General features: G+C 34.8%; 1 protein-coding gene across 3 annotated transcripts in view; it reads left to right on the plus strand.

The window, feature by feature from the left end:
- The window catches only part of LOC148617084 (hemicentin-1-like), a 35,956-nt gene extending 24,836 nt beyond the window's left edge, over positions 1–11,120 (plus strand). For all 3 annotated transcript variants that reach the window (XM_088584396.1, XM_088584395.1, XM_088584397.1), the window contains 8 exons: positions 641–875; positions 1,627–1,947; positions 3,459–3,767; positions 4,584–4,757; positions 5,440–5,568; positions 7,670–7,811; positions 8,814–8,882; positions 9,398–11,120. In XM_088584396.1, coding sequence (XP_088440522.1) covers positions 641–875; positions 1,627–1,947; positions 3,459–3,767; positions 4,584–4,757; positions 5,440–5,568; positions 7,670–7,811; positions 8,814–8,882; positions 9,398–9,686 — 1,668 coding nt within the window. In that variant the 3' untranslated portion in view covers positions 9,687–11,120. The remainder of the gene's footprint in view (positions 1–640; positions 876–1,626; positions 1,948–3,458; positions 3,768–4,583; positions 4,758–5,439; positions 5,569–7,669; positions 7,812–8,813; positions 8,883–9,397) is intronic.
- The last annotated feature ends 2,856 nt before the right edge of the window (positions 11,121–13,976 follow it).

A 13,976-nucleotide genomic window follows, 5' to 3' on the forward strand; every position in this document is an offset into this window, starting at 1 on the left:
ATGCCAATAAAAATGTTTGTTTGTTTGTCAATCGGATCCAAGTTTCGGGGTTTTGATACAGTAGGTGTCTGTCATTTAATTTCTGTATATTTTCAGTCCTGTTTTTCTTTTACCTCGTATGTCCTTTGTATTTCACATTTCTTATTTTGTATTTACGGTAATCTTCATTCATCTAATTTAAACAAGTAAAGGTAAACTTCTGGTTTGCTGTATTAATCAGTTCATTCCTTTACATCACTTAAATATCAGACTCTGTAGGAATCAGGCAGTGGATCAAACATGGTATGAAAAAAAACCCGTCATTTTGATGGTGTAATTTGACTATTTGCTTCATCAAAATCATGGGGAAAAGACAGGACTTTCCATATCATGTTGGTGCATTGAGTTGCATTGAGTTGAAGTGCACTGAAAATGAACATTTCAAGGGCAGATAACTCTGTGAAAAATATCATTTTTTCTAACATTCTATTGAAAACAGTTCTAAGCAAAGGCAGTGGTGCAGAGATTAAATATGGTCTTTTCAAATAGAGAAAGGATCCTTTACTGATATTACATTGTCTGGTCGGTAGAGTTTTGACGTGCATGTTACTAACTTTTTCCATTTTTCCTGATCCTTACAAAACGTTAAATATTTTTGCAGGTATATTCGGAGTATACTCTTAGAATAACAGAAAACCTTATTAGCAGTTCAGATCGTGCATATTGTAAGATTGCAGTAGAGTACAAAGCTGAGGAAATATTTACCGTTGGTGGATATGTCAACTGTGGGTACGCAAATAGCACCATAGAAACAAACGCAGTGGAATTTAAAACGTCTGATGATGTTTGCCCTAATAGTACCAGCACAGTAAAGACGTCAGCAGAAACATTTTGTGGTATGTTTATTCTCTTTGGTACAAATTGTAGATAAGTTCTTAGAATATGGAACAGCAATTGCAGCTAGCTAAAGCATGTAGAATCTCTGTCTTTATTCCAAATAATTAACAATTGTTCCATAAATGTATTATCCTTTTTTGTCTATTATCTCGTATAAATTGTCTTATAATGTGCGAGATTACGACATTTTATGAACGGTCGCCAATGAAATAACACAAAACAAGACTCTTTGCTACATGTTTCTAAAATTGTCTAGCCAGTGTAAAATTCTGACACCGCTAATGATAGTGGCGATTCAAGAAAAATCCATTGACCAAAAGGTGTTTTCGTCGGTTTTCATATGCTATATTTTAGGTAACTATATACGGTCCTTTCTATTATATAAACGTATTTTAGAAAACATTTTAATCCTTTAATCATTTTAATAAGCTACAGTAAATCAAGAACGATATATCTTACAAGGCGTTAATTTTATTGCACAGTCTAGTAATTTATTTTATTTTTTAAAGCAACAACCGAATACCAGTAACTCTTAAAGACCGATTATGTGGTTTGTAAATATATCAGAAAAAATTAATTGTTCATGGTTTTTGACATAAATCAGTCACTTCTTGTTTGATTTTGATAAAAAAAAAAGTCTATTTTATCTGCAATAGTGCAAGATCAAAATAATGACTTACATACAAATTACCTTTCCATGCAAGGTAAACTGATTGGTTATAAATGTTAATGACTTTCCTTTTTCCTTAGTTTTTGATGTACCAAGTGTAGTAGCTGGTAGACCGTCATACACAGCTGAAAACGGTAACATGTTCATCCTCGAATGTAATGTTGAATCGAATGCTGTCATTCTCAATGTGTATTGGGTTATTAATGTCACTGGCCAGTTTCAGACTTTCTTTGGCAATGACACAAGTGGAAGGTACCAGGGTAGCACACCAAAGAATCCATCACTTACGATTGTTAATGTTGATTTTGCGGATATTGGATACTACATTTGTCATGCAATTAATAATATTGGAAAAGGATCAAGTTTAGCAATACATCTTAATGTCATCAAAAGAGTCCGAGGTAAATTTTTCATTCTCTTTTTTAGATATTAGAAAACATAGAATCATTGTATTTTGGAGTTAGCCACCGTATCTGTGTGGTATGATTCAAGAGATCAATACACGAAAATATTGAAATAGTTTCGCTTTTTATCCTTTGACCTTAAAGACGCTCCTCCATGGAAACGCAAGTCACCTGATCGTAACTCTGTTCCCGATTGGCCAAATACTGATAACTTAGTGGCGTTCGGAAAAACTGTATCGAAAATTGAAATTGCGTGCCATATTAATTCTCGAATGAAATGTAGAAAATTATAAGTAAAAAGAACGAACTGCGTCGGCTATTTTTTTTAGATAGTACTTGCTGTTTTTTTTGTACACGTTTCTAAGGAGTAATATTATTATATCTTATCATCAACTGTTAATATAAAATATATAAACATCCATACCCGCAAAGGTAACAAAGTCATGATTACACTATTTATTGTCATCAGTTAAGTATTTAGGAAAAACATTATTTGATTCACGAAATGTGTTTTGAAATATAAACTGACCTTTCGCTTTATACCCTTTGACCTTAAAGACGCTCTTATATGGGAACGTAGGTCACTTGAAAGCAACTCTATTTCATGATTGGCCAAATACTAATAACTTAGTGATGTTCGAAAAAAAAAACAGTATCGAAAATTGAAATTTCATGCCATGTGTTATTTTCTTAAATGAAATGTAGAACATTTTAATTTGAAAGAACAAATTTTAATGGGTCAGATATCTTTTTTTAAACTTTTTTGCTACTATGTTGGTATCAATATATCACGAAATACACTTTTGCTTTGTTTGTTTGTTTATTTTGTCTTTTTATCAAATTATATTTAAGAGTAATCAAGGGAACCAAGGTTATAGCGGTAATCAAAATAATTTAATCCAGAGACAAAGACCAGACATGGAAAACAGACATACACAACAAAGAACAGAAAGTAACTAAAATCATACATACAAAGTAACAAAAGTAAATGAGGAATTCGCACTCCACTAAAAACTGGGAGCATGGACCAGGTGCACCGGTAGGGTAAGCGTCCTCTGCTTTTCTAGAAACACCCGCCGAGTTGCTCATAAAAAGTCAAGTCCGGGGTAGACAAACGAGGAAAGGAAAACTATGACCCGTTGAATAAATCAGTTTTCATGGTGCTGATGGATACACCATAAGGATCCACGAGTTCATGATGACGACCATAAAACTTCTGTAGTGATGACTTCAATCTTGTAGCAACATAACCCTGTTCTAGAAGCCTATTTGTTAGAGTTCTAGCGCGATACAATATGTCTGTGTAGTTTCGACAAGCTCTGGCATAACGTATGAGTTGTGATATGAACACTCCATACGTAGGTGCCGAAGGGATGTTGCCACAGATGAAAGGAGAGTTGACAATTCTGAATGAAAAGTCATCACGTTGGTCGTAACGTTTGGTCAATAGTTTTCCTTTACCATCGATTTCTTATTTATTTATCTTTATTTACTATACTTGGTTGTAGCATTGCCTGTTATTACCAGCGCTTACACAAATTTGCAATACAAAGTGGGAGACACAGCTGAAATAAGTTGTAGCATAGATAAAAAGAGTGAACCCTCTGCTGTATATTGGCAATTCTCAAGCGATTCGTCGTCTGCGATATATCAGCCATTTACATTTAACAACCGCTTCTCTGGCAGCACTGGACAAATGCCTTCACTCAGGATTCAAAATTTACAAGAAGATGATACTGGATATTACACATGTTATGCTGTAAATGTACTTGGAGTTGGCAAGGGTGATCCAGTCCGTGTGGTGGTCAGGAAACTTGGTATAAATACTCGCTATATATGCAATTTTAAAATTATCCTCCAAAAATATCATACGAGTCATTGCGTATATAACGATAAATCATTAATTTTGATTCGTTGAATGATTGTTCAAATGAAATGTCAGAGGCTATATAAGATCTTCCAATATGACGTCTTCATAACGTCAAACAGTATATGTCGGTTCAATCCCACATTTAGCACCTGCGCACTGTCTCTTTTCTTTCGAAAAACACTCATTTAAAAACGTTTACGCGATGATCTAATGGCTGAGAGGTTATCTAATTGAAATCAATTATATAAATAACACATTTAACATATACGATGACATAAATATACATAAATATATCCCATACGGGGGAGGTAAAACGGAACAGCCGTCATTTTGGCTACGCCCAGGAAAATTTTTGTCACAAAAATTACAGTATTTGTCATATAAGAAAAGAAATAATTCCTTATTACTTAATTCTTAATTATAAAATGGAGAAGAATACCTAAAATAAGATGACACATTTTAAACAAAATCCTAATGTTCAAACTTGAAAGACAACTGAAAGCCCTTTTATGTCTAACACGGTCGAGGTACACTTTAAAGGAAGAGTTTTTAAGACTATACTGCACAACTAGTCATGTGAGATCAGTCTAAAGAATTTGTCAATTTAAGTTGGAAATGATAGCAAGAAAATGTTTTATATTACATGTGTACACGCAGTGCTGAAATGAAAATGTCTTTCAATAAAAAAAAAAAAAAACATGCGTATTTATATAAGCTTGGCTATTGCTAAGTGCATGTTTCAATCACTGTTTTTTTTCTGTAGAACAAGGGCCAAACGACCCAACAGTAGGAGAATCCAAAAGTGGTAGCGATGAATTATCTTGTGTACAGACATTTGGCTATCTGCTGGTTTTTGCTGCAGTTGGGATTGTTATTTTTAACATTACATGCATCATGTCGTATAATCTTTTTCCTTCAACCAAGAGCTCTTTGATTCGTGAGTATCAAAACATCCGTCATTACAATACTGAAGCATCAAAACAGAACAATTAGAAAAATCAGAATACAAAGACATGGAAAAAAAACGTAGAACAGCGGCAATCCACTTATACAATGTATACAACATAATAAAATACACTTACATGATAAAAACTAGATAAGATTAGACAGCACACAAAAATTCTAAAACATTTGTTAATCCAGTTGATGTATTCCGACGAACTTGTCTTGGACACCTAATGCCAAACATTTCCGCATGCTAGTCAATTTTTGAATTAGGAGATACTTTTGTATAACATGTCTTCATAATAATTATAATGCGTCGAATACATTTACTATGCGTTGTAAAGTGTACATGTAAAAGTTCTTTACGTTATTTAAAGAATCAACATGTACTTACATATGTCGTAGTATTTATAGGTTCAGAGGCAGATCCAAGGAGTGGTTGTGTGGCCCGACACCCACTTATGAAATATTTTTTTATAAATATTTGCACATCTAACAAACGCAGATAGGAAAATATTTCGATAAATAATATATCAAACAGAAGTATAAACAAAACTAATGTATAATGTATATTGTTTCACATATGTCTTAAGATAAAAATTGGGGCACTATCTTAGTGTCCCCTTTTGTTAATCTCTAAATCCTTCACTGTGGTTGGCATTATTTTTTTATAGGAAACATAAAACAGTGGAGAATATCTGAAAAGATTGTTGTCATAACTGCAGAAGTGCTTTTGTCTGTTTTAACAGCTTGTGCTGTTGTTGGCATTATAAGTGTTGTGACGTGCACGAATAATATGACAGGTAAACTCTATGCTAAGGAATGTACTCCATAATATGAAAATTTATTTCAGTTAGTTGATGCGTGTTTTGATTTCACACAATTTTATGATTAAAAAATTATAACACTCTTTAGCGTCATTTTGATCTTTTTCAAATGAACAGATTCTCACTTCCTTAAGGTAGTCGAATATATATACACTCATGCTAATGCGGTTTATAGAGTGGTAAGTGTCGGGCGGGAGTGGGAAATATTTTCGTAACATATATTCAGCAACTGCAAATGACAGGCAGTAGGTTTTTGGAACGCAAATACATTATAAAGTCTCATACCATAATTGGAATGCAATTTCAAGTCTGTCATACTTTTACTCCCTTTTTACCGACTTAATGGCAACTCGGCAATTTCTGTCTTTGACCTATTTTGCATAGGAATGCAAGAACATTATTTATAATGAGCTAAATTGAAACGACAAAATAGTATCACAGAAGGAATCATTTACATGCACAACGTACACATACATTTTAAATATGAAATAAATATTTTGCTGAAAAATATATTAAAATGGGTTTGTTTGTTGGGGTTTAACGTCCGAGCAGCAATATTTCAGCTATATTCAGACAATGAACATGAAATGGATGATAAAATGAACATGAGATGAAAAAAAAGGATGGGTCATAAGGATAATAGGGTCGACAAATATTGATCGCCACTGGAAAAGGGGGTGGGTAAGGTCGGGCAATTTAGCTCCCTGTGGCGGAGCGCAAAGGTTCCTACTCCTATCGAATACCCCAGCAGGGTTCTTTAACGTGCGAGGAACGTGGCATCTTTCCCAACACGGTGCACCACTATGGTTTGCGGTCAGGTTTTCCGTATTATAGCCTGACAACCCCAGCATGTAACGTGCCAGGGGTACCCCATTCCACCACCTGGGGCACGCATCCCAGTTGCTCTGTGGGCAGAGCGCCTAGTCCCCGGCTAGGTTTCTGAGCACTATTTAGTCGCCTTATACGACAAGCTTAGCGCTGCTGCAGGCCTATTCTTTTAACATCCGGACCTGCACGGGGCTATATAAAAATGGGGATATATATATATATATATATATATATATATATATATATATGTATATGTGGTCTAGGGCGCTGGACTTAGTGCAGGCGGTGTTGCCATAGATGTTACAGTGGTACGAGTTCGAGTCCCGCGGAGGGAACGACCAAAAATTTGCATCGCAAATGTGACAGTTCTAACATCGTTGCGAATTTTTCAGACCTTTCTATACGTTTATATATCTTCCCTGTATCAATTTGATCCAATGGAGCAGTGTAGTGAATAGAGTGGTCACATTCTGAGACGTTTGTATAATATTGATTTGTTGTGACATGCATCATTAATGTGATCCTCTATCCTACATAATAACATCTAAAATGAACTGTCCCGTACTACCATACATCGTGTACTAAGTTACAACCCTAGATTAATCCTACGAGGAGGAATGACCCGGCCAGCGAAAGCTATATGCAACACCGCCTGCACAAAGTCCAGCGCCCTAGACCACTCGGCCAGCTAGGCTATATAAAAATATAGCTTTCGCTGGCCGGGTCATTCCTCCTCGTAGGATTAATCTAGGGCTGTAACTTAGTACATAATGTATAGTAGTACGGGACCCTTATTTATAGATATATATGTGAAGCATATGAATGTAGTAACATTAAATATTGAAATATCATGAACATTTCGCTATACAAGTAAGTCATCATATTTGTGTCGTAGCGTTACATTAAAAGTGGAAAAAAAACTGGTGTAGAAATCACGAAATGATTGAGCAGATTTAAATAATAAGACGATAGTGCTTTAATTTTTCATTTAACATGGTTTAATAATCGTTATTCTTGAAAAACCGACAATAGTTACAATTGTTCCACTGACAACATCGGCATGTTCCTTTAGCTCTTGTTTTATGCCAATATCTAAAAAGTACACTTAGATATCTATGTTCTGTTCTGTTATGGTTTTTTTTTCAATATCGAATAATTTATGTATGTAAAGTATACGGAAGTTAGGATGCAAATATACATTCTGTTGCTTTCGGCTTCCTTCCGAAATCATTCATATCTATCGTTGTAGGTGCAACTTTGGGAATAACTGCTAGTGCTATCATTCCTGGAATGATTCTGGCTTTGTGTTATTTGGCCCTCTGCGGTTACATACAGACAAAACGTTTTACTCGCGTTAATGATAAAAATGATGATTCTGGATTGATACCAAGGTTTGACAATATTTCTTAACAATAGTGTAGTATCGGCCAAACAATTTGTCATATGTTTCTTGATGTTCATTTATAAGGTCTACTGGCAATACGAATCATTCCTATTCTAGACTGTTTTGTTCACCAGCATGGGCTATATTAAGTAACTTATTTATCCGTTTAAATATGACAGAAACATACATAATGCAAACAGCTTTGGTCTAAACTTGGCCCGTAGTGTGTTGAGTTTAGTATTTACGTACCGAATATATTTCCATTTTAAGATTAGATTATATGATAGAGAAGCACCTGAATATTTTTCCGACACATTCGGTATAATTTCGTTTTTTACCGTTTGACCTTAAAGACTCTCTTTTAAGGAAACGCAAGTCACCTGATCGCAATTCTGTTTCACGATTCCCCAAATACTGATAAGTTAGAGGCGTCCAAAAAAGCTGTAACGAAACTTGAAAATTGTGTGTCATGTGTTATTTCTTGAGTGAAATGTGGAAAATTGCAAGTAAAACGAAACAAAATTTTATTGCGTCCGCTACCTTTTTTTCACTTGTTTTTTTTTTTTCTAATACGCAACACGTTTTGCTCTACCAAATGCAGCTATTGATGAGCAGTCGAGGCTTCTAGGAAGCATTTTTTTTTACATATTCCTTTTGTATCTTTTTACACCGATTTGAACAAAGAGAAATGTGAAAATGAAAGTCGGTGCACATGTACATAGATGATTTTCCGAATTCGTGAAAAACACATCTAAAGTAGAAATTCGATTTTTTAAAGCCTAACAATGCTCTTACCTTCTTCAAACAGAACATTTTAGCGACGATTATGATCTTTTTGGAAGGCCAACAATTAACGTTTCAGACGAAAGTTTTATTATATGAGTATGTTTATTTTTGTACCAGGTATTGTTCCGTTGGTTGTATAATTACAGAACAATTTCGTATTATTATCTATTGATTCACTCTTTTGTTTCAATACCATCGATAACATTAACCAATATGTTTTCAGTGGAAGTGAAGGACCTGATGAACATGCCAAAATGAAGTCCTGGCGACATTATCGAGCAGGTTTATCTGGGTACGTCATATGATATATGATGATTCATACCGCATTGTAGATATAGCTCTCTTTTATTAAAATGCATTTTAAATTTAAATCGCATAATATACGAAGTGATCGTTTCAGCCTTGAAAATTACAAGAACCTCGCAAGTCTCTTCCGTAAGTAATTCGGCATCGTAGTAGTTCCTGTCTAACAATGTATAATATTAATTGCCACTGTGTTGTTATTTACTCATACGAAGTGGTTAAATATATACATGATAATCGTCATTATAGGTGTATTATTTTCTTTGAGACAAATAAGAAAGACAGAAATTGATAAAAGAGAGGAACAACTCAGGTAAAACAAGGCAACACTTGCCAAATGGAAACAGGATTGCTTCAGAAAATACGCAATAGAACCAAAAAGTAAAGACAGAAAAAACGAATAGCACGAACGCTATTAAACCGATAAATTAATTTAAGTTTATCAAATGAAATAAAACTGCAGTTCGACTAAGAACATTACATTTCAATCTGTATGTTTTGTAGAACCGAGCACCAAGAATTGGAGAAAGGCGAAATCGAAGTACCAAATAATGCAGAGCCTGAGGTTTATGCATCAACTTTCAAAAAACCGCCTGATCTGTATGCATCAACATTCAAGAACGAACCCCTAATTTCCAATCCCTCAAGGTCACTAACTCCTGGTAGGCATGCGCATTCACTACCACCAATAGGGTACAGCCAAAACAAAGAAGAGAGACGGAAAAGACGACGAAAGAAGAAGAAAAGGAAAAGAGAGGAAACTTTCGACACTATGCATGATTCAGATGGTTGATTTTAGATAAGTCATTAGAAACTGTCCTTATTTAGAAAAATACATAATTCATTACAGCATAATGGTTTTCTTTGTAATGTTTTATACGAAAGCCCAATGAGGTCATTTTCGTAGACTATTTTTTGGGGGTAATAACGCGAATTAACGCGAAACGTTCGTTTTGTATATATATTTATATATATAAGAAGACGAAAACGAAACGTCCGCCTGCACTTTTACACTTGGACGTCATATTTTTTCTCTAGATGTTTCACTTTTCCTTACTTAATGTTGGGGTGTCGAAATCGAGAGATTTGAAACTGTTTTGTTATTTATATTTAGAAGTACATATGTTTTGTTTGGTCACACGAAGTCCTTTATGAAACATTTATACCTCGAATGATAATGGGGGAAAAGAAACCAAAAAACATAAAAAAATAAAATAAAATAAAATAAAAAATAAACAAAACAAAACAAAACAAAACAAAAACAGAATATAGGAGTAACAATCATCTTTGGTGTAAAAAAATCATGACCCTAAAGTACTTACACGACAACAGAAAAGTATTTCATTCGTTTTATTAATTCCAATAAGTGCTAGCTACCCATTTTTTTAGCAGGGGCATACAAATTACCTAGCTCCCCCCCCCCACCTCCATATTGAAATTCAAAATGTTTTCACTTCCAAGGAGAAGTTTATTCATGACCATCATGACATCGAGGGAAGTCACTGCTACGTGTATTCCAACTAAATGATAGACCTTTGAAAAAAAAATGGCTCGGGTTTCCATAATGCGTGTTTCCATAATATATTATAAAACATACTTTAATATAAAAAAAGTATCGCGATTTTGTGCGTAAGTTTCGCTTTATTACGCAAAAGTTTCGCATTATTACGCCAATATTTTTTTTGGTCTACGAAAATGAGCTAAATGGACTTTCGTAGTTTTACGCATTTCCGTCAGTATAAGTTTGAAAACATTACATTTTTTTCAATACATGTATCTTTTTATCCGTCCATTTCATTCACAAGTCTTTTTTATTGATAATCATGTAATCATAAGTTATACATACAGATGGGTAAGATTTTAATACATTTTACGAGAAGATAGTATCTTTATATTTTTAAAATAAATGGTAATATAAAAAAATCCCGAAATAATTAATTTGGATTCTCCAATAGAAATTCTAGAATTTTGTGTGTGTGTGTGTGTGTGTGTGTGTGAAGTATTATTGTTTTTTTAATTCCATATCAATTTCCGTCCTTTTCCGCATTGCATTTTGATTCTGTATGGTCATTTTAACCGTCCATACGAATCCATTCGCTGTATTTTTGTCATTGATTGTTGTTTGAAAAATGCTTTACTGATATTTACATTGATTAAATTGTTTATTACTATTGTTTATATCATTAAATGTGAACGTAGGAACTTTACTGGTTCTTACATGATTAAATGTGTTATTTTTATCATTATATCACTAAAGATTTCATACTTCGACGGGTTGGTGCTTACCCTACCGCTGCACCTAGTCCATGCTCCCAGTTTTATTGGAGTCCGGTTCGCTCGTTTACTTTTGTTTTTAACGTGTTATTTTAGTTGTTTCATGTTCTTTGTTGCGTGTAGCTGTTTTCCCTGTCAGTCTATATCCTTGGAATATACAAGTATTCTTTTGATTACCGCTAGAATCATAGTTCCCCCGATTACTCTTCACATATGTAGAGTTGAAATGGAGTTAAATTTATTGCGGACACTCGATATTAAAACATACAATATTGAGGTAAATGCGATATCAGAAACACATTAGTAAAGACAAAAACAGTTTACCAAAGCTCACTACAGGATAACGGGCGGACCCCATAATTACTATAAACCACCTGGAAACTGATGAGTATAACAAATGATAGGGAAACATTTAACGACATAAAATCAAAACTGAACCATGTAAGTAAAAAACCGAACGGGACTACATATATCCAACAAAAAGGTCATCGACCTAAAGCACAGTTAAGTGAATACACACCCTCTGCTTCTCTAATTATATGAACTAGTATAATTAACTACCAGACAGTATATTTTAACAGGACTACGGTTGTTCTGATACTACAACAAAAAAAAGCAAAACAAAACAATACGTGGGGCCTATTTTTTTTTTCACAACAATGGCTTCTTTCTTGGGTCTTACCTATTACTTGTGTGATCATATCGTCCTGTTTATAATTCTGTTTCCAACTTTATCATTGCATAAACAGTTTCCTACTTCAGAAGCATACATCATATTTTCCTTTTTCTTTGCTCCAAGACTAATATGGGGGGTCCTTTAAACCGTGTGGAGATTGATTGATTGATTGTTGGGATTTAACGCCCGAGCAGCAATATTTCAGCTGTATTCAGGAGATGAAAATGAAATGGATGACAAAATGATAATAAAATGATGATGAAATCAAAAATTGGGATGGGACACAAGGATATAATGGGGTCGACAAATTTTGCCACTGGAAATAGGCAGAGGTGGGTAGGTTCGGGCAATTTGTCCTGAGGCGGGGCCCAATGGTTCCTACGCTGACAGAATACCACAGAAGAGTTCTTATCGTGCAATGATCGATTGATTGATTGTTGGGGTTTAACGCCCGAGCAGCGATATTTCAGCTATGTTCAGGCGATGAACAAGATAAAAGGGCGGGATGGGTAGGTTCAGGCAATTTAGCCCCCTGTGGCTGAGCGCAAAGGTTCCTACTCCTCTCAAATATCATAGCAGGGTTCTTTAACGTGCAAGGAATGCGGTATCTTTCCCAACACGGTGCACCACTATGGTTTGCGGTCAGGTTTTCCGTGTTATAGCCTGACAACCCCAGCATGTAACATGTCAGGGGTGCCCCATTCCACCACTTGCGGCATACAATCAAGTTGCGCCCTAGCCTCCGACCAGGGTTCTGAACACTATTCAGTCGCCTTTTACGACAAACTTAGCGCTGCTTTGGGCCTATTCTTTTGACACCCGGACCCGAACGGGGCACCCGAAGATTGATGATAAGTGCCATAGTAATGTAATCAAACTAGATAGTGGTCTACTAGTAATTCGTTTCTGTTATTCGTTCAGTCATTACTCGAGACATATCATGTGTTTGTTGTTGTTTGTGTGATTTGTTTTAAATGTGGATAAATTAAGGAAGAATGACACCATTTTTAGGAGCTAAACACTTCATTAGCGAGCATGATTTTAACTTTTTTTCAAGCATTCAGCCATAAGAAGAAATGATTCAATGTTTCCCCCATTTGTTTAACAATATAGGTTTTCAAATAAAAAATATATAACGGCCAGCTGTTGCTGAATACAATATTTATATATTATGTTCGTGTTTACAAAGTTGACGGTGACAAGCTGTGCAGATTTCCACTGAAAACAACAAAAGACAATGTGCATAGAACAAGGACTTTTATAGTAGTCTGTCATAAAAATCATTGCATAGACAAATTATTTAACCCTCTCTTTTGTACTCAAACGACTTTGGGGACAAGTTCTTAAATTGTTAAAAATGACAATGTTGAAAAAACTTTTTTATTCTCGAATTCGTTGCCGCAAAGTACACAAAGAGATTGACATTCAAATTAAGAAATCTACAACTTGTGGTCATGAACGAAAAGAGGAAAGAAAAAAGTGGCGGATTCAGAGGGAGTACTTGGGGTTTGCACCCCCTTTATATTGGAAAAAAATCATTTTCGTGCGTAAAATTTACCAAAAAAAGACAAATAATGTCATACATTTTTTATGTAGCTCACCCTTTTTTTCTGGGGAACCCCGGCTAGCATCCCTCCTATTCAAAGTGTCTCGATCCGCCCCTGAAGAAAACAATAAACAACTATTCACAATTATTCATTTCATGTATTTTGTGCTTATGAAAATGATAAAAAAAATTGAAGTTTATTCTTTTACATACGAAAATAAAGGAAAGGAATACGAGACAATAACGAAGCTAATAACGAGATACATGGTCGTCATAACGAGTTACCTAACGAGATAAACATCGAGATTGAGCTAATAACGAGATACATGGTCGTCATATCGAGTTAGCTAACGAGATAAACATCGAGATTGAGCTAATAACGAGATACATGGTCGTCATAGCGAGTTAGCTAAGTATTTATTACGAGAAACTTAGTCGTTACATTGTATAACGAGATACTATGTCGTCATATTACGAGATACTAAGTCGTTGGTACGAGAACTATTATAGTAAGTCCTTAATTATATTACGGAACACAAAGTCATTAACTTAGTCGTTCAACGAGATAATAATTTGTTATATAACAA

Source organism: Perna viridis, chromosome 5 (assembly GCF_037379345.1).
Source record: "Perna viridis isolate PV_CMFRI_1.1 ecotype Kerala chromosome 5, ASM3737934v1, whole genome shotgun sequence".
NCBI lineage: Eukaryota > Metazoa > Mollusca > Bivalvia > Mytilida > Mytilidae > Perna > Perna viridis.